This window comes from Carcharodon carcharias, chromosome 3 (assembly GCF_017639515.1).
Source record: "Carcharodon carcharias isolate sCarCar2 chromosome 3, sCarCar2.pri, whole genome shotgun sequence".
Classification (NCBI taxonomy): Eukaryota; Metazoa; Chordata; class Chondrichthyes; order Lamniformes; family Lamnidae; genus Carcharodon; species Carcharodon carcharias.
The window spans coordinates 47,330,191-47,356,934 of NC_054469.1; the positions used below are offsets into that span (position 1 = coordinate 47,330,191).

Consider the following 26,744-nt stretch of genomic DNA (forward strand, 5'->3'; position numbering starts at 1 on the left):
GGCTTACCATTGACCAGGAACTGAACTGGACTAGCCATATAAATATTGTGGCTACAAGAGCAGGTCAGAGGCTAGGAATCGTGCAATGAATAACCCACTTCCAGACTCCCCAAAGCCTGTCCATCAACTACAAGGTACAAGTCAGGAGTGTGATAGAATACTCTCCACTTGCCTGGATGGGTGCAGCTCCCACAAAACTCAAGGACCTTGACTCCATCGAGGACAAAGCAGCCCGCTTGATTGGCACCCCATCCACAAACATTCACTCCCTCCACCACTGACGCACAGTAGCAGCAGTGTCTACCATCTACAACATGCACTGCAGGAATTCACCAAGGCTCCTTCGACAGTACCTTCCAAACCTACGACCAATACTATCCAGAAGGACAAGAGCAGCAGATAAATGGGAACACCGCCACCGGGAAGTTCTCCTCTAAGACATTTACCATTCTGACTTGAAAATATGTCACCGTTCCTTCACTGTCACTGAGTCAAAATCCTGGAACTCCTTTCCTAACAGCACTGTGGGTGTACCTACAGCACATGGACTGTGGCAGTTCAAGAAGGCGACTCACCATCTCCTTCTCAAGGGCAACCTAGTGTGGGCAATAAAAATGCTGGCCCAGCCAGCTAAGGCCAGATCCCATGAATGAATTAAATAAACATGTTCACAGTAATGTGTATGTTGTGTGAAGTGTGTGCAGTAATACTATGTGTGAAGTGTGCACAGTAATAGTGTGTGTGTGTGAAGTGTGCACAGTAACATTGTGTGTCTGAAGTATGCACGGTAATACTGTGTGTGTGTGAAATGTGCACAGTAATATTGTGTGTCTGAAGTGTGCACAGTAATACTGTGTATGCACATACCGCATGTGTGAGTGAGAAGTGTGCACAGCATCAGTGTATGTGTGAAGTGTGCACAGTAATGCTGCATGTGTGTGAGAAGTGTGCATCGCATCAGTGTATGCGTGAAGTGTGCATGGTAATATTGTGTGTGTGAAGCATGCACAGTAATAATGCCTGTGTCTGAAGTGTGCACAGTAATACTGTGTGTGTGAAGTGTGCACAATATCAGTGTGTGTATGTGTGAAGTGTGCACAGTAATACTGTGTATGTGAAGTGGGCACAGCATGGTGTATGTGTGACATGTGCAAAAATGATATTCTGTGTGTGAATTGTGCAGTCACACTGTGTGTGTGAAGTGTGCACAGCATCTGTGTGTGTATGTGTTAAGTGTGTGCAGTAATACTATATGTGTTTGTGAAGTGTACACAGAACTGTGTGTATGTGTGAAATGTGCACAGTGATACTGTGTGTGTGAAGTGTGTACAGTAATATTGTGTGTTTGAGATATGTGCACAGTTATGCTATGTGTGAAGTGTGCACGGTAATATTATGTGTCTAAAGTGTGCACAGTAATATTGTGTGTCTGAAGTGTGCACTGTAATATTGTGTGTCTGAAGTGTGCACAGTAATATTGTGTGTGAAGTGTGCACAGTAATACTGCATTTGTGTGTGAAGTGTGCACAGCATTAGTGTGTGTATGTGTGAAGTGTGCATAGTAATACTGTATGTGTGGTATGTGAAGTGTGCCCAGTGATATGGTGTATGTGAAGTGTGTGCAGTAATACTGTGTGTATGAAATGTGCACAGTAATATTGTGTATGTATGAAGTGTGCACAGTAACACAGTGTGTATGTGTGAAGTGCGCCCAGTGATGCTGTGTATGTGAAGTGTGCACAATAATAGTGTGAAGTATGCACAGTGATATTGTGTATGTGAAGTGTTTTACAGTAATACTGTATGTGTGTGACGTGTGCTCAGTAATACTGTGTACATTAAGTATGAACAATAATACTGCATGTGTGACCTGCGCTCAGTGATACTAATTATGTGAAATGTGTACAGTAATACTGTGGGTGTGAAGTGTGTACAGTAATGTATGTGTGAACAGTAATACTGACTGTGAAGTGTGCACAATGGTACTGTGTATATGTGAAGTGTGTACAGTAATACTGTGTATGTGTGAAGTGTGAACAGTAATAATGTGCCTATGTGAAGTGTGAATAATAATATTGTGTATGTGAGGTGTGTACAGTAATGCTGTGTATGTGTGAAGTGTGTATAGTAAAAGTGTATGTGTGACGTGTGCACAGTGATATTGTGTATGTGAAGTGTGTACAGTAATACTGTGTGAAGTTTGTACAATCATACTGCGTATGTGTGAAATGTGCACAGTGATACTGTGTATGAAGTATGTACAACAATGGTGTGTGTGAGGTGTGTACAGTAATACAGCGTATGCGAAGTATGTACAGTAATACTGTGTGAAGTGTGCGAAGGCACTAATACAGCATTTTGTACAAGAAGTTATTTTTTCACAGCTAGATATATAACTGGGAATTGAAAAAAATGTAACCAAATCTTTTGGCAGTCCTCCGCACACTGGTTCATATTTTAAAACAACAGTGAGGGTGTGACTTTTTTTCAGTGAAGTATTCTCTCCGTCAAACCGTCTGATAACCCGGACCAGTTGAGCGGCTGTGTGGGTAGAGAGAACTCAGCCGGCTCTTTGCTGTTCATTCACTGAAAACTATCTTTAAAAAAAAGTCTGCTCGGCTGCCGGAGTCTGGGCGTTTTTTCTCCCCGTTCAATATGCTGGCTGGCTGACTGGCCTTTAACAGAATGCTGTTGAGGGAACCAAGGCGGCTGATTTCACTTTCTTTTCAACTCAGTTGGCTGAGGAGAGACACAGGAGTGTTTTGAGTGACTTGCGCCGTCATCACTTGGAGCGATTCCCCACCTCTCGCTCTCTTTCTCTCCCATCCTGTGTACATTCCCAGACCTGCTCTATTATGCTGATAGAGTTACGCCAATCTTCCATCCCCTGTGAGAATACACTTAATAGGGAACCTCGGCCACTAGAGTCAATTAATATCCATTTCTGAATGCAGGACTGGAGACTGGAGAGCGACTAAGATCATAGGTATACAAGAGTGCGATCAGCCCTTTACCGAGATTATTTCCAGGTACTATGCTTACCTTCACTGGGGCTAGTTTGGTGTCAATGTGACCGTGAGCAGAATGTTGTTTTTCGCCCTCGAACTTAAAGATTGTTTAAGATCTTTGTGGATTTGCCTCTCTTTTTATTTCTTAAAAATTTTTAATGGAAATTTCCTGTGTTTTGTTTTTTCCCAGCAGAGAATCGGTGCGTTTTGCCTCTGTGTGATCGTCTGTGAGGAGTCTCCCACTCTGTTTGTGTGTCTGTGTGTGTGTGTGTGTGCTGAGCTTGTGGAAGGCTTTTATTGGCTCGGGATTTTTAGGAAATGGCAACGCCACACATTGCAACAGGAACAGTGTATCCGCAAGCAGCGAGAGGAAACCGGAGCTAAATGATGAGGATGCACATCGCCCAGGTCCCCCCAAAGTAACCAATTCCGCTGAAGTCCGGGACTGTCCTTTTTGTTAGACCCTCTCTGTTCTCTCTGCTCGCTGTTTTCCTGCAATCTCCAGTGCCATGGGGAAGCACCGGCTCTCTCTCTACATTCTGGCCGTGGTTATCGGACTGTCCAGGGCGCACAGGAGCGGTGAGTATCTGGCGAATCCAAGCGGGCGCAATGTTAGTTCAGTGTGACTCCCTCCCCAGGACACCTTCGACCCAGCAACTTGAGACTTGATACAACACCGGGGGTGGGGGGGGGAAATCAGCGAATTAACAGGAACATCAGGGCGCACGGAGCGGAGTAAACATTGTCCAAAAGCAGGTTAATATCGGGGGTGGTTATATATGTTTAATTTGACAGCGAGAGGCACAAGAAGGCTGGATGGGATTTCTCTCACAGAGGGGAGGACATAGAGAGTGGGAGGGAAATGGATTTGAAGTGTCGTTTATAGAAAGTGAAGTTTGTCACTGATCTATATATACACGAAGACCTTAACAAGTGGCGAGACTGCTGAGTGCAGAGTGAAAACATTCAGCAAGTCCCCTCCAAATGTTTCGCTGCAACGGGTGGGGAAACCTGACCCTGAGAAATGTGTCAATTCACAGAGAGAATACACGAGCATTGAACGTGTTACATAGTGTTCAACACTGACTGAATACGCAATAGTGCGATCCCCCATGAGCTAGAATATTGCATTTGTCTCCCAGTGCACTCCTGCCCGTTTTCGAATGGGCCAGTGTTTCACTGTCGCTGGGACGCTGGACGGTCCCGAGTTGGTCAGCGCTGGAGTTTCAGCTTCTCCTCCCGGTTGCTCGTCTCGGTAACCTTTGCAGTAACGGCGGGGACACATGGACGAGCGGCTCTTTTAAACTTCAGCTGAATTAAATGAATGTCCATCTCGCTAATGGTAAAGAATGGCGAGTCTATGCTCCCTGGGTGGTGGGGGAGAGCTCGGCACTGCTCAAGTCTACAAAACGAGCTCTTCAGAATATACAAACCTAGTCTGGCCTGAGATTTTAAAACGGGGGTGGGGGGGAGGGTGGAGGGGGTTGGGGGTAGATCTGTATCGCAGTACTCAGCTGTTGCTGTCCGGCGCCTCTTAATTTGAACCATAGCCCCTCTGACAGCAGTGATCCGGGAATGAAGACACGCTGGCTCCTTCTTATCTGCACAGTGCCTCAGACAAGCTTGGCCACATCATAAACCGCTCGCCAATGTTTTTGGCTCGAATGCAAAAGAAGCTAACAAATCCACCCCCCCCCCCCCCCCACCCAGTATCGCAGTCAGATTCATTCATAAACCTCGGTCCCAACATGAAGACCTGCCCAGCCGCGGGTTAGTGCCAGTCCTACTCCCCCCTCCCTCTCCGCTGCTTACCGGGGCTTTCCCGATGTTGATAAACACCAGTGGCGACCCCAATACTCAAATGTCATTTTAGCCCCCATCACTGAAAGAGGAAGGGAAAGCAGCAGTGCCAGAGAGAGGGGATAACAGATCTGATATGGGGGAGAGGGGGCTTAAAATCAGAAACCAAAATAATAATAAACAAGATGGAAACAGGGTGGAGGTTGGGAACTGGGGGGTTTGGGGGACGGAGGGAGCTAAGACTGATGGTATTAAATGATGAAATATAGATTAATTGTTCTTCAAAAAAGTTTCCTCGCAAATTATTGCATCGTGCTTTTAATCGCCTGAGACGGTGTAAATATAAAAGTCCTGACTGGGGTCCACAGCCTCAATTCCCTTCCCTTACCAATCCCTGCTTCCAGCAGCGTCACTGTTTGGCTCTGGGTGCATGTTCCAAGCGGGAAACGCAAAGAGCTCCTCTCGAAGTGGAAGTCTGCTCAAGCTCCTTAACATTTGGCTGCATGCGTGAGGAATGCCATTTAACCGATCATAGGGCCATTCCCTCTCTGACTTTAGCCTTAGTGATTTTACCTTTTGTTATTGGAGACGAGTCAGCGTGACCTGGAATCTCACCCCCCCCCCCCTTTTTTTTCCACCCTTATCGATTGTGTAGTGGGAGTTGAAGAGAATTCGGGAATACGAAAACAAGGCGACCCCTGACCATCCAGACCAAAGCGACCTGGCCCTGTCAGGCACCACTTACGGGGTGGGGTGGGGTGAGGTTCAAAGGAAAACCGCTTCCTTATCGCGACCCTGCATCAACTCAAATTAGGACCGAACCCTCGAAACACCTTAAAAGTCACGCAGGAAAGCTATTTCGTGAATTTGCAGGTCTCCTATGATATTGGATCAGGCGCGATGTTTAAAATATTTATTTTTAAAACCCTCACATCCTCAGAATCCCCTCCTTCCTAATGCTTCGTAACTGATTCCCCTCCAGAACTAACGAGCGGAGACTTAAGAAAATCAGGATTCTGAGTCACAGGCACAGTCTCTCGCAAACAGGGATGTGTCATCCCTATTGTGTGTCTAGAAAACTGTTGCCCCACCCCCCCCCCCCCCCCCACCCCGCCGCCGCAACCGTCTTTCGTGTTTGAATCAAACAAAATACAAGTGCAGAGTTTCAGATTTGGCCGGGTATTTTATAGAATACACTATGATCAATGTTTCACGCAACCGAGTAAGATTGGAGAACCTGCGCAGGACAGTTTGTACCCTTATACTGAGGCGAAGATATGAGACGAGAGAGAGAGAGACAAAAAACAATCATTAGTTTGGTTTATTATGTGTGATTTTCCTTCTGTAGATCGATGTGGGGAATCTATACATATCACGAGCCCTGGATACTTGAACTCCCCTGGATATCCGAACTCTTACTACCCTCGGGAAAGCTGTGCCTGGGTGATCCAAGCACCTGAAGCTTATCAACGAATAATGATCAATTTTAACCCTCACTTTGACCTGGAGGACCGAGACTGCAAGTAAGTACTGGAAGCAGGGTCGAATTTATATACACTGACCTCTAGTGGTTACAAGATATTTATTGGCGCTTGCTGAGAGGGCGGGGTTAGGATAAACCCCATTTTCCTGTAAGAAAAGACTAATTTTCCACTTTACAGCAGAAATACAGGCATTGCAAATATTGCACCTGCTACTATATGTCAAAACACTTTACTATTTCCTTTTATGGGGCTCATTTGACTGCAGGTTCTGTTACAACCACCCAGGTATCAGTAAGAATTGTTAACTATTCCAAAACAGTTACTCCTTGATGGATGAAACCAATAACACGATTAGGCAAAAAAAAGATGATTTCCCAAGGAGGCAAAAGGAATGAACATTATGCCATTGTAATTGGCTTATTTGTAACTCCTCGGGTAATGATTTTGATGAAGCCTCACACCCCACAGTAGATCATCATAAGTATTGCAAACCAGTTTCTGTGTAATGCGAAGGGAACAACTGTTTCCACTTTGCTAACAGAAGCCGGTAGCTGTTCAGCAGCTTGAAATGTAATATAAACTATAATAATCCTCTACTTTCATCTAATATATTACAAAATATAGGGACAATATGCTTCAGAGATTAATTCAGATAGACAGCCATAAAGGTTGGAATCCGTTTCTGTGTAGTTTATATTAATAACTCTATCTCTACACATTATTCGGAAGGAATTTCATGAACTAATGTATATCTAAATGTGTTGCGCTGAGGATAGCTGGCATCTGGAGAAGTTTCCAATCCTTGATGAGTATAGTTGTCACGCATAAAAGGCATATGTTTCAGTGGCACAGGATATGGATCTAGCGAGCTGTGACAATGTTTTGGTATTTTCTTAGCTCAGGTCAAAAATGGCGTTTTGACAGTTTATGCTTTTATGTTTGTCATTTAATACATTTATATTATATTCACTACTTATAGAAAATATATTGTACAATGAACCACTCCAGAAGCTGACAACCCACAGAGTAGTGTTTTAGTTTTTCCTGTCATTTGCCACATAATGAGTATTTTGTCTGAGATGTTTTGAGTTTTAGTCATTTTGTTATTCTTTATTTAGCTCCCTTGTTGCAGTCATGTTTCTTGGTAAAATCCACACTGTTATCTGTCCCTCGTCTCACTGCTTTTATTCTTGAATATGAATGGTGTAAATTCCTGCTATATTTCAAAATATACTTTGTTTAAATACTTAAGCTTTCTCCATCCATGATAAGAATTTTAAATCAGCCTCAAAATTAAAATTATGCATCTAATATTGCAAAAGATATTCTGGTTGCATTGTTCTATCTAGATAAAGCTGTGCATCTGTGAATTTTGAATTCATAACAGTAAGATTTTACACCACTGTTCTTTCTGTGTTTCGAGAGAGAGTACCCCTGTCAGAACAATGTTTTCCAATTTAGCTGAGAAGCCTTTAAGAAAATTTGGTTCAATTGATTTCCTTGCTTATGATGGTATGTATTACTTATGTTGCTGATAGAAACAATTCTATATTTTTCAAGGTGATCAGTCATAAAATGTACTGGACTGTCAGAAGGCAAATCAGAAAATTATTATTGCAGTACTATTCATACGGTGCACTGTTCAAAGGAACTGATTGAAAGGAGGGATACTGGCTCTGAATAAGAAAGATTAAAGTGATTTGTTTGGATGATGAATGTATATTTGAATAGCTGAGAAGCAGAAAAAGGGTGAATGGTTCAGTGCTGCCACTCTCATATATGTTTTTAATGCTTTCTAAAAACATGGTTACTACCATGGAATTTTATTTATTATATATCTATATAGTTTTCCTCCTATGTGTATATTCACTATTTTGAAATGAAGTCTTATTACACAGTTTCCTACTGTTATTCTTTCAAAGCTCTTCAAAACTGTGACTGCTGCAACAGACCCCTGCCCACCCTCTAGTCTTTGCTCATGCTATGGTCCTCAGGCTTTTAAAGCCCAAGCTTGCCATCAACTAATCACTACTTCCTGGTTTACCTCATCTTCCATTTCACTCTTTTAGACTAGGTAATATCCTGCAAGACTTGGCTATTAACTTTGGTTTCCCAATTAAAACAATTATTACCTGAGCAGAGGAAGATTGCTGGTTTTCAAACCAACATGGTATTTCTTGGTTTTGCGAGATTTAGGAGCAGCATCAGTTATACCCATCCTACAAAGAACATTCCTTGCATGCTATGTGTAGAAAATGTCTTACACTAGTAATAAGGAAATGCTTGAAAAAGATCTGAAATCTGTACCAGGTGCTCTAAAAGTCACAGGAGTCTGTTGTATATTTTGCTTGTGGTTGTTGACTTTGATAACAAAATTTGGAAAAGTTGATTGGAAAAACATATTATGTGACAATGGTTTACCTGATCAGAAAATACTTTTAGAATACAATAGTTAGGGTATTAGGTAAATTGGGCATCATTGCATTTTATTTTTGTAGAATGCAGTTAAGACTCTCAAAACCAAGCCAACAGGGAATTCACAATTATACTGTTCCTATTGAGCCTGGAATGGCATGAATGTTCTCTCTTGTAAGGGAAAAAAATCATTGTGCCAAAAACTAAGGAAAGGTTGGTACCAACCAGGGCATAGGGAACAATAAGTGTATGGACAGGGTGCTGTTAACTCTAGCCAGATAAAATAGCGTAGTACAATACACTGATAAGCTTAATGTTGCTTATCTAGCTCGAACTATCCAACCCATTAGGGCATTTATTTGCCTGCAGGGTTATCTGGATCTAAATGGTACAAATCCACCCTTCAATCCCCCACTGCCCATCCCCCCAATCTCCCCCCCACCCCGCCCCACTCCTCCACATGGGACATGCCTACCCGTCTAGATGCCACTGATGATGATGCAAGCTAAGTGGCCAATCATCAATAGTGCCCTAGAGTGTTGTGGCTCTTTATGACTCAGCTATCTGGTTACTATCACAGAACATTGACATAGCTCCAGCATTCCATTGTGAGGTAGAAGCCCACTTAATGCTAATCTCCCCAAGGAGATTAGTTTCTAGTTGGGCATAAAAGAAGTAAGAAGGCACGTTTAATTCCTTACTATGCAGACAGTATGAATCCAGCAACGACTGAATAACCTTCCTTCAAAGCATGGATTCATTGGTGCATTCCTTCTGACCACAATATGGATGCACATCATACCATATGGTTTAAGGGATTGAGATCCAGCTGCAATTGTGAGTTTCTCCAATCATGGTAGGTACTGAACCCTTGATATTTTGCCATAATTTCTGGAATACAGCCTCCAAGTATTATCTCTTGGTAGCTATTATTGTCTTACATCAAATTTCCTCATCAGTAATACAACAGATAACTACCTCCAGTATCATGGAGGGTTTTATGCAGGGCTACTTGTTATGTGGCAACAACCTTAATGTCCTTAATATACCAAGTGTACTCAGCATTAAGTGTTAATACAGCTGCTCTTATGAGGGCTTTGACAATGTGATATGCCCATCTTGTGGCTGACTCTCCTTATCCAAGAAATTGACTGGCAGATCAGTGTAGGCTGAAGCACTCCCTCAACTATATCCTCTTATTGCTATACATCCACCTGATAGATTGGCCCTGGAACATGTAGATTGAAGGAATCCTTTCCATTACTTGCTTTGGAGTTCTGAAGCACATTTTGGGACTCCTTATATGTAAATAGGAGGATTTTTTGCCAGATAAACCAAAATTAAGAAGGAAAGGAATAGAAAGAACTTACACTTGCTTAGTGACTCTCAGGCCATCAAGATGTCCAAAAGTGCACAGGAGGGTCCACAATCAACAATATGATCAGTTAATTGATTTTTGACAGTGCTGGTTAGTGTAGGTTGGACATTCTACTGATCAGGATGTTTTATTCAGTAAAAAAAAAGTAAAAAGGATCACTCAGAGAAACATTGAAAAAGTCTAGGTAAACAAATGTAAACAGATGGCACAAACAAAAAGGACTCCAGTGGTGTTCGTCCGTGTCTGCATTTGTAAGTTCATCTGAACTGAGCTAACACTAAACCAATGCCAATCCTGATGTGTATTTGCATAATCTTTGGTCAGACCCAAGGTCAAATCCCCTGCTCCCTGTTTCATCTGTTGAATCTTTCAGTTCCACCAGTTGCATCCCTCCCAATGCTGAGGAAGTGATTCCATGTTCTACCTCCATCTGCTGTTACTGCTGCTTAGTTTTAAACAAAATACATATATCTTTACAATTATTGATGCAGATGATTCATGCTGTTGAAGTGACTAGTGGGAACATGTGCAATAATTTCATTCAGCCCCATTGGTTCGAATGTTACAGGTCCCCCGTTGCCAGGCCATATTACAAGAGGCAGGAGAGTTGGTGGATCAGTCACCTGCGGGAATTTTGTCCATTGTCAAGATGGACCACTGCCACACAGGGAGACTGCCCAGCCAAGCCTTGTAGTCTCCCAAGTGTGCTCCAGACGTCCCTCCTTTATGGGCACCCCATGGCCCATGGAGGACTCCCAGGCAGCAATTGCTGCCTCTGCAGCAACAGGATGGCCAGTGCTCCATGCATCCCCCCTCATCCACCGATCGCTGGGGCCTGGCAGCAAAACTCTGGCTTCCCCCGACCTATCCGAAGTCTCTTCGAGGATGCTCAGCCATTGAGGCACCCTCTCACTGCAGCAGCAGCCTCAACAATGGCCACAAGAAGATAAGAACATAATAAATAGGAGCAAGAGTAGGCCATTCAGCCCATTCAGTCTGCTCCGCAATTTGTTAAGATCATGGTTGATCTGATTTTGGCGTTAATTCCACTTTCCTGTCTGTCTCCAAAATCGTTAACTCCCTTGTCAAACAAAATTTTTTCTAACTCAGCCTTCAATATATTCATTGACCTAGTCTCCACTGTTCTCTTTGGAAGAAAATTTCAAAGACTAACAATCCTCTGAGAGAAGAAATTCCTCCTCATCTCTGTTTTAAATACAAGACCCCTTATTTTAAATGGCGTCCACTTCTTCTAGATTCCCCCATGAGAGGCAACATCCTCCAGTATCTACCTTGTCAAGCCCTCAGAATCTTATATGTTTCCATCATATAGTTCATTCTTCTAGACTCCAATTAATATAGGTCCAATCTGCTTATCCTTTTATCATAAGACAACACCCTCATCCCAAGAATCAGCCTGGTAAACCTTCTATGAACTGCTTCTTGTGCAAGTAAGGAGCCCAGAAATGTACACAGTACACCAGGTGTGGTATCACCAGTGCCTTAAACAGATATAGCAAGGCTTCCCTACTTTGATTCTCCATCATCCTTGTAATAAAGGCCAACATTTCCTTTGCCTTCCTAATTACTTGCTGTACCTGCATGCTAACATTTTGTGATTCATGTACAAGGACTCCCAAATCCCTCTTTTTCTGCAGCATTCTGTAGTCTCTCCCCATTTAATTATTTATAATTCCTTTATTCCTTCATGGAATGTGGGCGTCACGAGAAGGTCAGCATTTATTGCCCATCCCTAATTACCCGTGAACCAAGTGGTTTGCCATTTCAGAGGGCATTTCAATCACATTGCTAAGGATCCGGAGTCACATGTAGGCCAGACCAGGTAAGGATGGCAGATTTCCTTCCCTAAAGAGCCTTAGTGAACCAGATGGGTTTTTACAACAATTGATGTTAATTTCATGATCACCATTACTGAGATAAGCTTTATATTCCAGATTTATTAATTGAATTTAAATTCCACCAGCTGCCTCAGTGGGATTTGAACTTACGCCCCCAGGCATTAGCCTTAGCCCCTGGATTACTAGCCCGGTAGACTCTTTGCATCTTCTTCACAACTTGCTTTTATAGCTATCTTTGTATGATCTGCATCTTTGGCTACAATATGGCTGGTCCCTTCATCCAAGTTATTAAAATAGATCATAAATATTTGAGGCCCAGCTGGTCCCTGTGGCACTCCACTAGATACATTTTGCCAAGCTGATAATGACCTATTTATCCCAACTCTCTGTTTCCTGTTAGTAGCCAATCATCTATTCATGCTGATACATCACCCCCAGCATCATGAGCCCTTATCTCCTGTAGTAAGCTTTTATGTGACACCCTATCATATGCCTTTTGGAAATCCAAATACACTACATCTACTCGTTCCTCTTTATCCACCCTGCTTGTTGCATCCTCATAGAACACTAATAACTTCATCAAGCACAAGGGGAAGATGTTGGCATAGTGCTAATGTCACAAGACTAGTAATCTAGAGGTCCAGGCTAATGCTCTGGGAACATTTGCTCTCTCAAGGAATTGTTAAAGATCACATGACCCAATTTGAAGATGAATAGGAAAGTTATACCCAGTATCTTGGCTAATATTTATCCCTCAATCAACATCACTAAAAAAAAATGATTATCTGGTGATTATCACATTGCCGTTTGTTGAAGCTTGTTGTGTGCAAATTGACTGCTGCATTATCAACATTACAACAGTGACTACACTTCAAAAGTACTTCATTGGCTGTGAAATGTTTTGAGACTCACAAGGTTGTGAAAGGCACTACATAGATGCATGTCTTTTCTTTATAGCCAGCCCTCACATATTTGAATTCCTGAGCAAGGCTAGACCACATAGAGCTAAACCATATGACTTATACTGACCTGTCAACTTACATCAGACTTTCCTTGGCTTTGACATGCACCTATCATAAATACTGTGATTTCCACTGTCTCAGAACAGGGTAACTCTAGAAACCAAGATGCAATGTTACAATTAGGATCAAATGTCCTCAGTTGGGGAGCGATAAAGTAAAAAAAAAGTCAAGAAAAAAATTCTTGGAAGAACTCAATCCACATGTAGGGAATAGGTAAAAAGGTCAGGACAAGTGAATGTATTCTTTCTAAACAGTTAACACTCATTCAGTAAGTGAATACATTGTGAAATAATTTCACTTCAAAAGAGTGTCTCCTGTTTTATACATACAAAAGGAAAATGGTTGTTAATTTTAAAACCTTTTTAATACTTATATCTATGTTTTTCAAATATTTTAGTTTACTTAGTGAGCCACCTGAGAAAGCTCAGTGGAATGTCTTAAACATAGAAAGATTGAAAATAGAAGCAGGAGTAGGCCATTTGGCCCTTCGAGCCTGCTCCACCACTCATCATGATCATGGCTGATCATCCAACTCAATTGCCTGTTCCCGCTTTCTCCCCATATCCTTTGATCCCTTTCTCCCCAAGAGCTATACCTAACTCCTTGAAAACATACAATGTTTTGGCCTAAACTACTTTCTGTGGTAGCGAATTCCACAGGCTCACCACTCTCTAGGTGAAGAAATTTCTCCTCATCTCAGTCCTAAATGGTCTACCCTGTATCCTCAGACTGTGACCCCTGGTTCTGGTCTCCCCCACTATCGGGAACATCCCTCCTGCATCTACCCTGTCTAGTCCTGTTAGAATTTTATAGGTTTCTATGAGATCCTCCCTCATTCTTATGAACTCCAGCGAATATAATCCTAAACGACTCAATCTCTCCTCATATTTCAGTCCCGCCATCCCAGGAATCAGTCTGGTAAACCTTCGTTGCACTCCCTCTATAGCAAGAACATCCTTCCTCAGATAAGGAGACCAAAACTGCACACAATATTCCAGGTGTGGTCTCACCAAGGCCCTGTATAATTGCAGCAAGACATCCCTGCTCCCGTACTCGAATCCTCTGGCTATGAAGGCCAACATACCATTTGCCTTCTTTACCGCGCCTGCTGCACCTGCATGCTTACCTTCAGCGACTGGTGTATGAGGACACCCAGGTCTCGTTGCACATTCCCCTCTCAATTTATGACCATTCAGATAATAATCTGCCTCCCTGTTTTTGCTACCAAAGTGGATAACCCCACATTTATCCACATTATACTGCATCTGCCATGCATTTGTCCACTCACCCAGCTTGTCCAAATCACACTGAAGCATCTCTGCATCCTCCACACAGCTCACCCTCCCAACCAGTTTTGTGTCATCTGCAAATTTGAAGATATTACATTTATTTCCCTCATCTAAATCATTAATATATATTGTGAATAGCTGGGGTCCCAGCACCGATCCCTGTGGTACCCCACCAGTCTCTGCCTGCCATTCGGAAAAAGACCCGTTTATTCCTACTCTTTGTTTCCTGTCTGCCAAACAGTTATCTACCCATCTCAATAAACTACCCCCAATCCCATGCGCTTTAATTTTACACCCTAATCTCTTATGTGGGACTTTGTCAAAAGCCTTCTGAAAGTCCAAATAAACCACATCCACTGGCTCCCCCTCATCAATTCCGCTAGTTACATCCTCGAAAAATTCCAGTAGATTTGTTAAGCATGATTTCCCTTTCATAAATCCATGCTGACTCTGTCCGATTCTGCCACTGTTTTCCAAGTGCTCAGCTATTAAACCTTTAATAATGGACTCTAGAATTTTCCCCTCTACCAACGTCAGGCTGACTAGTCTATAATTCCCTGTTTTCTCTCTGCCTCCCTTTTTAAATAGCGGGGTTGCATTATCTACCCTCCAATCTGTAGGAACTGTTCCAGAGTCTATACAATCTTGGAAGATGACCATCTTTGCATCCACTATTTCTAGGGCCAATTCCTTAAGTAATCTGGGATGTAGATTATCAGGCCCTGGGGATTTATCGGCCTTCAATCCCATCAATTTCTCCAACACCATTTCCCAACTAATACTGGTTTCTTTCAGTTCCTCCCTCTCACTAAACCCTGTGTTCTCTAACATTTCTGGTGTGTTATTTGTGTCTTGCTTTGTGGAGACAGAACCAAAGTATGTATTTAGTTGGTCAGCCATTTCTTTGTTCCCCATTATAAATTCCCCTGTTAGGGGTCTACATTTGTCTTCATCAATCTTTTTCTCTTCACATACCTATGGAAAGTTTTACAGTCAGTTTTTATGTTCCCTGCAAGCTGACTCTCATACTTTATTTTCCCCTTCTTAATCAATCCCTTGGTCCTCCTTTGCTGAATTCTGAAGTGCTCCCACTCCTCAGGTCTCTTGCTTTTTCTGGCCAATTTGTATGCCTCTTCCGTGGAACTAATACTATCTCTAATTTCCCTTGTAAGCCATGGTATGGCCACCTTTCCTATTTTACTTTAGCGCCAGACAGGAATAAACAGTTGTTGCTGTTCACCCATATGCTCTTTGAACATTTGCCATTGCCTATCCACCATCATCCATTTAAGTAATGTTTCCCAATCCATCATAGCCAACTCATGCCTCATACCATCATAGTTTCCTTTATTAAGATTCAGTACCCTAGTCTCAGAGTCAACAACAACACTCTTTATCTTCATCTTGATGAAGGATTCTATCATACTATGGTCGCTCATCCCCAAAGGGCCTCGCACAACCAGATTGCCAATTATTCCTTTCTCATTATACAATATCCAGTCTAGGATCGCTTGTTGGTTCCTCAACGTATTGATCCAGAAAACCATCCCGTATACACTCCAGGAATTCCTCCTCTGTGGTATTGTTACTAATTTGATTTGCGCAATCTATATGCAGATTAAAGTCACCCATAATTACAGATGTTCCTTTATTGAATGCGTCTCAAATTTCCTGTTTAATGCCATTCCCAGCATCACCACTACAGTTTGGGGTCTACATACAACCCCCACTAACGTTTTTTTGCCCCTTAGTGTTTCTCAACTCTACCCATACAGATTCCACATCGTCGGAGCTAATATCTTTCCTCACTATTGCGTTAATTTCCTCTTTAACCAGCAATACAACTCCACCACCTTTTCCTTTTTGTCTGTCCTTCCTAAATCCTGAATACCCCTGGAGTATGAATGCTCTTTGCGTTAAGGCACAAAGCCTTAAGGCTTGTCTTTTTAACATTACTTGTCCCGTTCCTACTATTTTTCACAGAGGCCCTGTTTGATTCTTGCCCTTGATTTCTCTCTCACTTTTCTTATTCCCCTTTCTGTCTTTTGTTCTTGTCCTTGATTCCCCCTCCTCTGACTCCTTGCATAGCTTCCCATCCCCCTGCGATTTTAGTTTAAACCCTCCCCAACCACTCTAGCAAATATTCCCCTAAGTACATCAGTCCTGGTCCTGCCCAAGTGTAACCTGTCCAGTCTGTACTGGCCCCACCTCCCCCAGAAGCGGTCCCAGTGTCCCAGGGATCTGAAACCCTCCCCCTCACACCATCTCTTCAGCCACATATTCATCTGATATATCCTGCTATTTCTACTCTGACTAGCATGTGGCACTGGTAGTCATTCTGAGATCACTACCTTTGAGTCGGATGGAACCCCTGATGTCATCCCGCCCCATTTAAATTTTCAGGAAATCGGCTGTGCGCCCGCCGACCTGTCAATGGCCAATTGAGGCCATTGACAGGATCAATTATACAATTAAAGGACCTGCCCGTCCAACCTTAATGTTGGCGGACAGGCCAGGAGTCCCGGCGGCAAATAGAGAAAACATGAAACCTCATCCACCGGCAGGATGAGGTTTCATGTAGGGTTTTAAAAAGTCTTATAAACTTATTATCTAAACTATGAACATGTCCATCTCATGTGACATTGTCACATGAGGGGGACATGTTAGGAAATGTTTTTTTCTTCTATTTTTCATATTATTAAGTGTCAGTGATCTCCCTGAGGCAGCACGTAGCCTCAGGGAGATGTGTGCGCTTTCATGTGCATGCGCAAAAGAGTGCACTCTTGCTTTTGGGGGATTCCCCCCCCCCCGACCTGCACAGAAAGTGCATAGCACTTCCCGCTGGACGTCACGCTAGGGTCTTAATTGGCCCACCCATGTAAAATGGCGGCAGGGCCCGCTTCTCCGGCAGGGCGCCCGCCCAAGATTGGGTCAGGCCCGCCCACCCAATAGGCAGAAAATTCTGCCCAGTGTCTATTGACCTACTCTGTCTATTGTACGAACTCGGCCATCCCAAAACGAGCGTGCACCCTGGATCCACAAGTCCCAACAAACTGGTGATCAGGATCCAACAAACTGGCGATGAGGGAAAAGCCAGGAAAAAGTGAAGATACAATAAACTTGCTTCGAGAATAAAACAGTTTAACGAAAGAAATCAAGAGAAACGAAATTGGGCCATACCTCACACGGTAATTGTAAATAGAATTTCCGTCCTAATCATCGAAGTAATCCCCTCTCAGAATGCCGCAATTCGGAAGAATTGATCCTGTCGATCCAACCACAGGCGATTAAACACCTCGCATTCTTTTTCCAAGCGAACAACATTGACGGGGAAGAGAAGGGGTGAGCGATCCTCTTATCCACGTGTGGGAGTATAACCTATTGATTGATTTGAGGTCTGATGGCACCCGGTACCCCTGATTCGAAAAGTTTTGAGGAACTGGTGGACCTCGTAAAAGGCCCTTGGCCTCGGATGCAATGGTTCAAAGTTAACTCAAGAAATAGAGCTCCGGGGGGGAGACAATTGTTTGATATGTGGCAAGTTTGAAACAGTTAACAGAACATTGTGAGTTTGGCACATCTTTAACTGACATGCTCAGAGCTTGTTTAGTGTGCCGTGTAAACGGGGGCACAATTCAGAAGAGGTTACTGTCTGAAACAAATTTGGATTTTAAGAAGGCGCCAGAGATAGCACTGGCCATGGAAAGCGCAGTAAGGGATTTGAAAGCCATACAGGGAGCGCACAATGGTGCTGTCTTCCACTTTGGGCGGCAAGCCCCAGCTCAAAAGGGAGCGAAAATGCAAGACTCTGCCGAGAAGTGGGAAATAGTCACCACTGACAGAAAAACAAAAAGAAGTGGCTTAGCAGTGAAAACATGGAATAATGGCAAAAGAGGTGGAAACGAACAACATCATAAAGATTGGCAGTTTAAAAAAATTGAATGTTTTTATTGTCATGGAAACAGGCACCTAATGAGGCAGTGCAAGGAAAGAATCAGACAGACTTTCAAACAAAAGAAAAAAAACCCTGAGATCTACAATGCAGAAGAGCCTGAAGTAACAGATTAAGATATTTATTCGTTGTATAATTTGAAGGTTGGAGGACAGAACCAATATATGTAACAGTGAAGGTAAATGGCAGACCTATTAGAATGGAAGTTGACACAGGAGCTTCCACTACAGTGATTGGTGAACATGGCTTCAAATATCTGAATTGTGGTGAATATAAATTAAATTTGGAAGAAACAGATGCCAACTTAAAAACTTACACAAGTGAAGACATCCAAGTCAAAGGCATAAGCAGAGTTACTGTTCAGTCTGGAAGCCAATCAGTAAAACTACCCTCGATGGTGGTAGTGGGCGAGGGGCCAAACCCCCTTGGAAGAAACTGGCTAAAGGAGATTAAATTAGAATGGGCTGAAATTTTCCAGCTGAGAACGAGTGAGTTACCAGAGCTACTGCAAAAATACAACTCAGTCTCAAAGCGTGAACTTGGGAAGATCCAGGGGCTGCAAGCAAAAATTCATGTGGATCCAGAGGCAAACCCCTCAATTCCTGGAGGAAAGACCTGTACTTTATGCATTGTGGGAAAAGGTCAACACCAAACTGGACAGATTAAAGAAACCGGAGCTATACAACCTGTTTAGTTCTCAGAATGGCAGAGCCAATAATCCTCATCCTTAAACCAGACCAAAGTGTTTGCATTTGTGGACACTACAGATTGACAGTTAATTAAATGGCTAAACTGGACAGACACCCCATACCAAAAATCGAAGACCTGTATGCTAAGCTAGCAGGTAGAACCGCCTACGTGAAGCTTGAAATGAGTCATGCTTATCAACAATTAGAGTTAGAGAAGGCCTCCCGGGAATTTTTCACAATTAAAACACACAAAGGGTTGTACCAATTTACCCGTTTGCCTTTCGGCATCTCCTCAGCTTGTGCCATGTTCCAGAGAACAATGGAAAGTATAATGCATGGACTGCCCCACTTTGTAGTTTATTGATGATGTTCTGGTGAGAGGACTGACTGAAAAGGAGCATTTGGAAAACTTAGAAGCCTTAAAATGTTTCTTGCAGGTTGCAGTGAGTTTAAAAAAAGAAAAGTGCACGTTCCAAGTGAAGGAGGTAATCTATTTGGGTCATAGGGTAGATTCACAGGGCCTCCACCTGGTTGAGGAAAAAGTGAGAGCCATAAGAGAGGCATCTGCACCAAAGGACGCTTCAGAGCTCAAATCATTCTTGGGGATGATCAATTACCATGGGTGTTTCTTACCTAATTTGTCTACAGAACTGGCACCTCTGTATTACCTACAAGAAAACCAATGTTGGTCTTGGCAAAAACCATAGAAAGAAGCTTTCATAAAGGTAAAAAAATTGTTGCACTTGTCCAACCTATTAATGCACTACAACCAGAGGAAAGAATTGGTGTTGATATGGAGTGGGAGCAGTGCTCTCCCATCAAATGGGCGATAGCATGGAATGACCTATAGGATATGTATCAAGAATGCTCAAGAATGCGGAAAAGAGATGGTCGCAGATAGAAAAAGAAGCAAAAACAAAAATTGCTGGAAAAACTCAGCAGATCTGACAGCATCTGTGGAGAGGAAGACAGAGTTAATGTTTCGAGTTCGTATGACTCTTCACAACTGGATAAGACGAAGAATAAAATGAAACTGGGGGCAAGGACAGCTTAGAGATCGGGTGAGTCAGTGCTGCTGGAGGGAGAGGTTGAGTGTGCTCATATAGCAGCGCATGGCACTGAGTGTGGATCTCAGGATGCAGCGAGAACAGCAGTCCAAGGAGTGTTGTATGTCCCGGAGATACCTGTAATCCTGGATGGATTCGAAACATGAGGGATGGAACTTCAGTTGGAATTCACGTGGGGTAAGCCGGAGACGGAGACAGTCACTGAGAAAGGAAATATGGCTGTGAAAGTGAGCGTTAGTGAACAACTTGTCAAACACCAGGAGGGAAATGGAAAGCAATGAAGGTGAACAGGGCAAAAGAGACAAGCAGAAATCCTATCAGAGAGAAGAGCAGTATTTCTTCAAGGTAGGCATTCCTGGAAGAGAAGTGGCAGTCAATTAAACACTATGATAAGCAAAATACTTCGGATGCTGGAAATCTGAAACAGAAACAAAAACTGCTGGAAAAACTCAGCAGGTTTGACAGCATCTGTGGAGAGAAAGACAGAGTTAACGTTTTGAGTCCATATGACTCTTCTTCAGAACTTCACAGCAATAACTGATAGAAAAAGGTCTGTCAATCATGTTTGGTGTCAATAAATTTCACTAGTACGTACACGCCCGTCATTTTACTATTGTTTCAGAACACAAGCCATTGTTAGGGTTATTCAGCAAGGACAAGGCTATACCACCCATAGCCTCAGCAAGAATACAAAGATGGGTATTGAAACAGGCAGCGTGTGAGTATACTTTCATCCACAGACCTGGAAGTCAAATTGCAAGCGCTGATGCACTGAGTTGTTTTCCCTTACAAGAAAAAGATGAGGATGTCCAGTTCCACAAGAACTAGTTTATTGTTGAATTTCTTATATTCATCACCGGTATGTGCTAGACAGACAGAGACTGGACAAGTCGAGACCCAGTCTTATCCAAAGTATGAGAACAAGCTCTTCATGGTTGGTCACAAGAGCAGGCGTCTGACGAAATGAACCCGTATTTTAACAGAAGATGTGAAATAACCAGCCAGGATGGTATCTTATTGTAGGGAGCGCAAGTGATTGTTCCTCCAAAGGAAGAAAACCATTGTTAATTGAACTACATAGTGCACATCCAGGAATTTCCCAAATGAAGATCATAGCATGCAGTGAAGGCCTGGGATGGATGGAGAAATAGAGAGTTTAATGAAGAATTGTAGGCAGTGTCAACAAGTGCAAAAGTTACCTTCAACAGCTCCGTTACACCCTTGGGAGTGGCTAGGAAGGCCATGGGTACACATTGACTATGTGGGATATTTCATGGGAACAATGTTTCTGTTCATTGTTGACAGACATATATGAGGTGAAGTCACCAATGTCTTCTACTACAATTGAGAAGTTATGTCAAAGTTTTACCATTCACGGACCAGCATAAGTAGTCGTACCTGATAATGGCATGGCATTTACGAGTGCTGAGTTTCAACGGTTCATCAGCCTTAATGATATCACTCATGTAAAAACTTCACTGTACCACCTTTCCTCAAGGACTGCCCTTTTGGACTGGCCAAAAGGGTAATTCACACATTCAAGTCAGGCATGAAGAAATTAACTGGAGATTCCATAGCAACCAAACTAGCACGCTTTCTTTTCCATTATAGAACCATCTCTCACACAACAACAGGTATCACACCTGCAGAATTATTGATGAAACATCATCTCAGGACAAGATTGAGCTTAATTATGCCAAATTTAGGGGGGAAGGTGGAAAGGAGTCAGGTAAGTCAGGAAACTAGACATGACTACTGGCATAGTCGTGACAGGAAGTTTACTATAGGAGAGATGGTGTATTTGAAGAATTTTGGAGAAGGACCAAAGTGGTTATCGGTGAAATAAGTGCAGTGGCTGGACCTCTTTCTTACCACATGAAGGTGGAAGACCGAGTCATAAGGAGACATGTGGATCATATAAGGAGGAGAGAAGCAAATCACCAAGAAATGATTCCACCAGTGTTCACGACGGAGTCTACATTTCCTGTTGAGAAAACTCAGCTGAGTAAAGATGTGTCTGAAGGGTCAGATGTACCTGCAAGAGTTGAGGAAACAGATTTGCATGTGCCCGCCAAAGAACCTGATGTTCAGACAACTCCAGGAAAGGAGGTTCCTGACAAAGTTTCTGAAGTTCTAGACGTTCTACATGCATAAGGAAACCCCCAGAAAGACTGAATTTGTAAATTACTTATCTGTGTAAATAATTTGATATTTTGAGAAAATTGTAATTGCAACTGTAAAATATATTTCTGAGTAAAGGGGGAGGGATGTGGTAATCTGATGTGTAATATACCTTTAAGAAGAATGTTATAATGGAAGATCTTCGTGTCCAATAGAAGAGTAGCGCAGGCTACCTCAGTAGTCAGTAGTCTATAGTTGGGGTAGATACAGAGTTTGAGTTGAAAGCACACAAGTGTAACTGCTGAATACCTTTGTAAATAAACAGAATGTGTTCCACCTAACAAGTGTGTACTGATTTACTCTGTCTATTGTACCAATTCAACCATCCCAATACAAGCGTGCAACCCGGATCCATAAGTCCCAACAAATTGGTGACCAGGATCCAACAACGTCACATTGCTGGAGTTTTACTACATTCTTAAACCATTTACATTAAAGCAATCACGAACTTCATTTTGTGCATGCCTGTAAAAATGTGCGGTGGTGGGAATGGAATTTTTCAGTCCTGTTAGTTGTGAGTCATTCTTGACTGCTACTTACAGGTAGCATAATATAGCTCCAACCTCATAGTACAAACAGCTATTAAATCTAATATTCCAAATTGACATTGGATTCAGCATCGTTATCATGTAAATCCAATGTGCGTTTAGAATACAGCATGGGGTAATAGAACCATTACACTGTAGTGTTTCACTCTCAACTGAATATGTTAATTCAGCTCCTTTCACAGTCAGGTTCAATAGTTGCTCTGTCAGTTGCTTCAAAAATGCTTATAATACTCAGTGTTTTTAAAACAAAATGATCAAAACACATGGCATACACATTGAAATTATGTTGCGCTGGGCTCGAATGATTTAAAATAAATAGCTTAAAAATTCCACTGAAATAAAAGAGAGAAGAACGTTAGACTATTGTATGTAGCACTCCATATTATGAGTTGTAACTTTGTATTCTAAAGATGGTTTGAGTTTATTTGTGTTTAAATACTATTGCTTGTTTTGTAAAATATTCAAAGGTAATTGTTTGTTACTTATGTAACACTCAAATAAAAACACCACTATATCAGTAAATATATAAGAATTAGAATTGATTTTTTAAGAAAAATCATCTTTAGATGTGTTCCTGTCTGATATCTCTGCCCAGAAGTTACTATATTAACTATAAAGATTTACTAAGGACTGGGTTCTTCCAGCAAACACTAACCTAGGCTTTATAGGCTTTGCTAATTGGGTGTGATATTGGATTTAGCCATAAATCACATGAAAGTGCTACAGTTAGCATTCCATAAGCTTTGCTTGGGATGTTGGCCTCTTGACAGTAAACTGACGCATGACTGCACATCCTTCAAGGGAATCGCCCCGTTCACCTGAGGTTAACAGTTTATAATCGCTGCATTTAGAATTTGACACTGTTGTCTTCTTGAACCAAATTGGTCAAAACAGGGCTGAAGCTCAGGGCTGAAGCTCAGGGCTGAAAGAAGGTCATTGGGTTAGGCAGGAATTTCATCAGGTTAGTTCTGTTGAATAAATCATAGAGAAAGTAACCCTGACCTTAGGCAAACAAATTATTTAGCCAAATGTACTCACAAAGCATTTTCTTCTTACGCTTGTGTTATTGGTCAATTAATTTGAGAGCAACTCTGACTTTATTTAAAGCCAGATCATTTAGAAAGAATGAAATCAGAGATTAGGTTGCTAATATAGTTTTGTTAGTTATATCATCGCCCCACACGCACACATGCACACAAACACACACGCACACCAACGCATGCACACACAGACACACACACACACACATGCCCACAAACACACACACACACACACACACATATGCACACACACACAATTGTCCAGCAACTTTGGATTCTTTTCTCCACCTCTCACATGAATATCCCCTCCACTCTCTCAAACCTTTATGCATAACCACATGATTTCACAACAACAACAGCTTCAATTCACATAGCACCTTTAATATAGTAAAACATCCAAAGGTACTTCACATTACCAAACAAAATTGGACACTGAGCCACACAGTATATTATTACAGTTGACAAAAAGCTTGGCCAAAGAGGCTGTGAGGAGAGTCTTAAAGGAAGAGAGAGATGTAGAGAAGCAGAAGGGTTTAGGGGGAAATTCCAGAGCTCAGGGCCTAGGTAGCTGAAGGCATGGACATCAATGGTAGAGTGCTAAGAACTGGAGATAAACAAGAAGCTAGAATGGCAGAGCACAGAGATCTTGCAGGGTTGTAGGGCTGAGGAAGGTTACAGAGATAAGGTAGTAGGAGGTCATGGAGGGATTTGAAAGCAAGAATGTGAATTTTAAAATTGAGGTGTTACCAGGCCAGAAGCCGATATAAGAGAGCAAAGGGATGATGGATGAATGGGGCTTGATGTGAGTTTTGGATGGGCTCAAGTTTCTAATGCTAATATTATTTTGTGTTTCAGTTGACATAAAATATGCTTAATAAGGATGAGGTAGGTTAACTAGTGATTTTGTTGGCTAATACGGAGATGCTCCTTTAAATGCTCAGTTTGGGCCTGTCTTCTTTAGAGTTTCGAAGAATGAGAGGTGATCTCATTGAAACCTATAAAATACTTGAATGAATAGACAGGGTTTTTTCTTTTTTATTCACTCATGGGATGTGGGCTTTGCTGGCTGGACCAGCATTTATTTCTTATCCCTAGCTGCCCTTGGTGGTGAGCTGCCTTCTTGAACTGCTGCAGTCCATGTGGTGTAGGTACACCCACAGTGCTGTTAGGAAGGGAGTTCCAGGATTTTGACCCAACGACAATGAAGGAACGGCGGGTGGAGATGCCAGACTTAAAGTTGCCGAGAATGACATAAATCTTGCTAGAGTACAAAACATATATCATTTACAAAGTTTCTCAGGCACTCATCTTGAGAAAGGGCTTAGTTAACTGGTTCTTAGCTGGTGATTCCTCTGGCATTTGAACCAACATATTTCCAAGTCAGGATGGTGAGTGACTTGGAGGGGAACTTCCAGGTGGTGGTGTTCCCGTCTATCTGCTGTCCTTGTCCTTCTAGATGGTAGTGGCTGTGAGTTTGGAAGGGTAGATGCAGGTAAGATGTTTGCCCTGGTTGGAGAGTTTAGAACCAGGAGAATCAATTTCAAAATAAGGGGGAAGAAACTTAAGACCGAGAGGAGAAGAAATTTATTTCTTCAGAGGGCTGTGAATCTTTGGAATTCTCTACTCCAGAGGGCTGTGGAAGCTCAGTCATTGAGTAAGTTTAAAGTGGAGATTGACAGATTTCTAAATACCAATGACGTAAAGATATATGCGGATAATGTGGGAAAAAGGTATTGAAGTGGGTGTTCAGCCATGATCGTATTGAATAGTGGACCAGGCTTGATGGGCTGAATGACCTACTCCTGCTCCTATAAATTTGTATAGCATGTATGGATGGTGGAATTGAATAGCAGGTACTAGTAGTGAATTCAATGACCACATCCATCGGAAGAGTTGACAGTTCACTATCCAACATACTACCGGGCTAACATTTATTTTTCATTATCTCCCACTTAAAAGTTGTCTAAAACTGCTGGATTTGCTAATGAGATGGATAGAAATTGCTTTCAACTGGATTACATGGTCAAAGAATAATTGGGACTAATGCATTAATAAATCATTCTAGGGTCAATAATTAATTTAACTATGCGCAATAGGCCAGTGATCTGCTTTGTGAGATCAAAAGATATATGAAAAATGGGGAAGTAACAATGAAATAAAATCATGAAAAGAAAAGCTGGGACAAGGTGAATACTTCCAGTGAAACTTTGGCCCCACAAAACAAAGCACAACAGAGCAGAGAAAATACAAAGATAGTATTGAGGAGGATAATAAATAACGTAATCTTCTTTGGCCATTATGGCATTTCCAGCCCTAAGGGTGTTGTTACTGCTCATCAGGTCAATAATAAACACTTCAGTACCGGTAATAGCTGTAATACGCTTTGAAAAATGAAGTTAAAGGTCTTCCAGAGAGGCGGCACAATGGGGTGGAGATATCAGACTTCAAGTTGCCGAGAATGACATAAATCTTGCTAGAGTACAAAACATATATCATTTACAAAGTTTCTCAGGCACTCAACTTGAGAAAGGGCTTAGTTAGCTGGTTTTAGCTGGCGATTCCTCTGGCATCTGAACCAACATATTTTTTTTCCCAGTTATTGAACAGCTAACATGGTCTGAATATTAAAAACTCCACCAGCAGATAGCTGTACTGCTGGGTCATGCACAACACCTTTAGAGTGTGTTTGAAATTTTGCTAACAGTAGTGAATACAGAAAATCTTCACTAAGAAATTTATGATGCTGCCACATAAATACTCTTTTACGTTGAAACATTTTCATTATAGAGGAAAAAGGGCCAATCAAGTTCAACCTATGAGAGCTGGAGAATAAGGCGGGTTATCTGGAAATGTTATGTTTTACGCAACAGCATTGTCAGTGGTACCTCGTCCATTTGGTAGCCAACAATATCATAATGCTGCACTTCTACTTGTTGTGACTCCATTTTAAGGGAACAGCCAGGAATTTCCTCATAAATACTCACATTGCACAGCCCTAACTTTGCTGGAACT

The 26,744-nt window shown here is 42.1% G+C and overlaps 1 protein-coding gene across 9 annotated transcripts in view; it reads left to right on the plus strand.

The window, feature by feature from the left end:
- Window positions 1-2,544: 2,544 nt before the first annotated feature.
- nrp1a (neuropilin 1a) overlaps window positions 2,545-26,744 on the plus strand; it is a 204,722-nt gene continuing 180,522 nt past the window's right edge. For 5 of the 9 annotated variants that reach the window (XM_041183365.1, XM_041183369.1, XM_041183371.1 and 2 more), the window contains exons 1-3: window positions 2,549-3,029; window positions 3,199-3,587; window positions 6,157-6,331. In XM_041183365.1, coding sequence (XP_041039299.1) covers window positions 3,518-3,587; window positions 6,157-6,331 — 245 coding nt within the window. In that variant the 5' untranslated portion in view covers window positions 2,549-3,029; window positions 3,199-3,517. Of the gene's footprint in view, window positions 3,030-3,198; window positions 3,588-4,218; window positions 4,351-6,156; window positions 6,332-26,744 lie in introns of those variants that run through there. The other 4 variants (XM_041183373.1, XM_041183372.1, XM_041183366.1 and 1 more) reach the window with 4 other exon arrangements.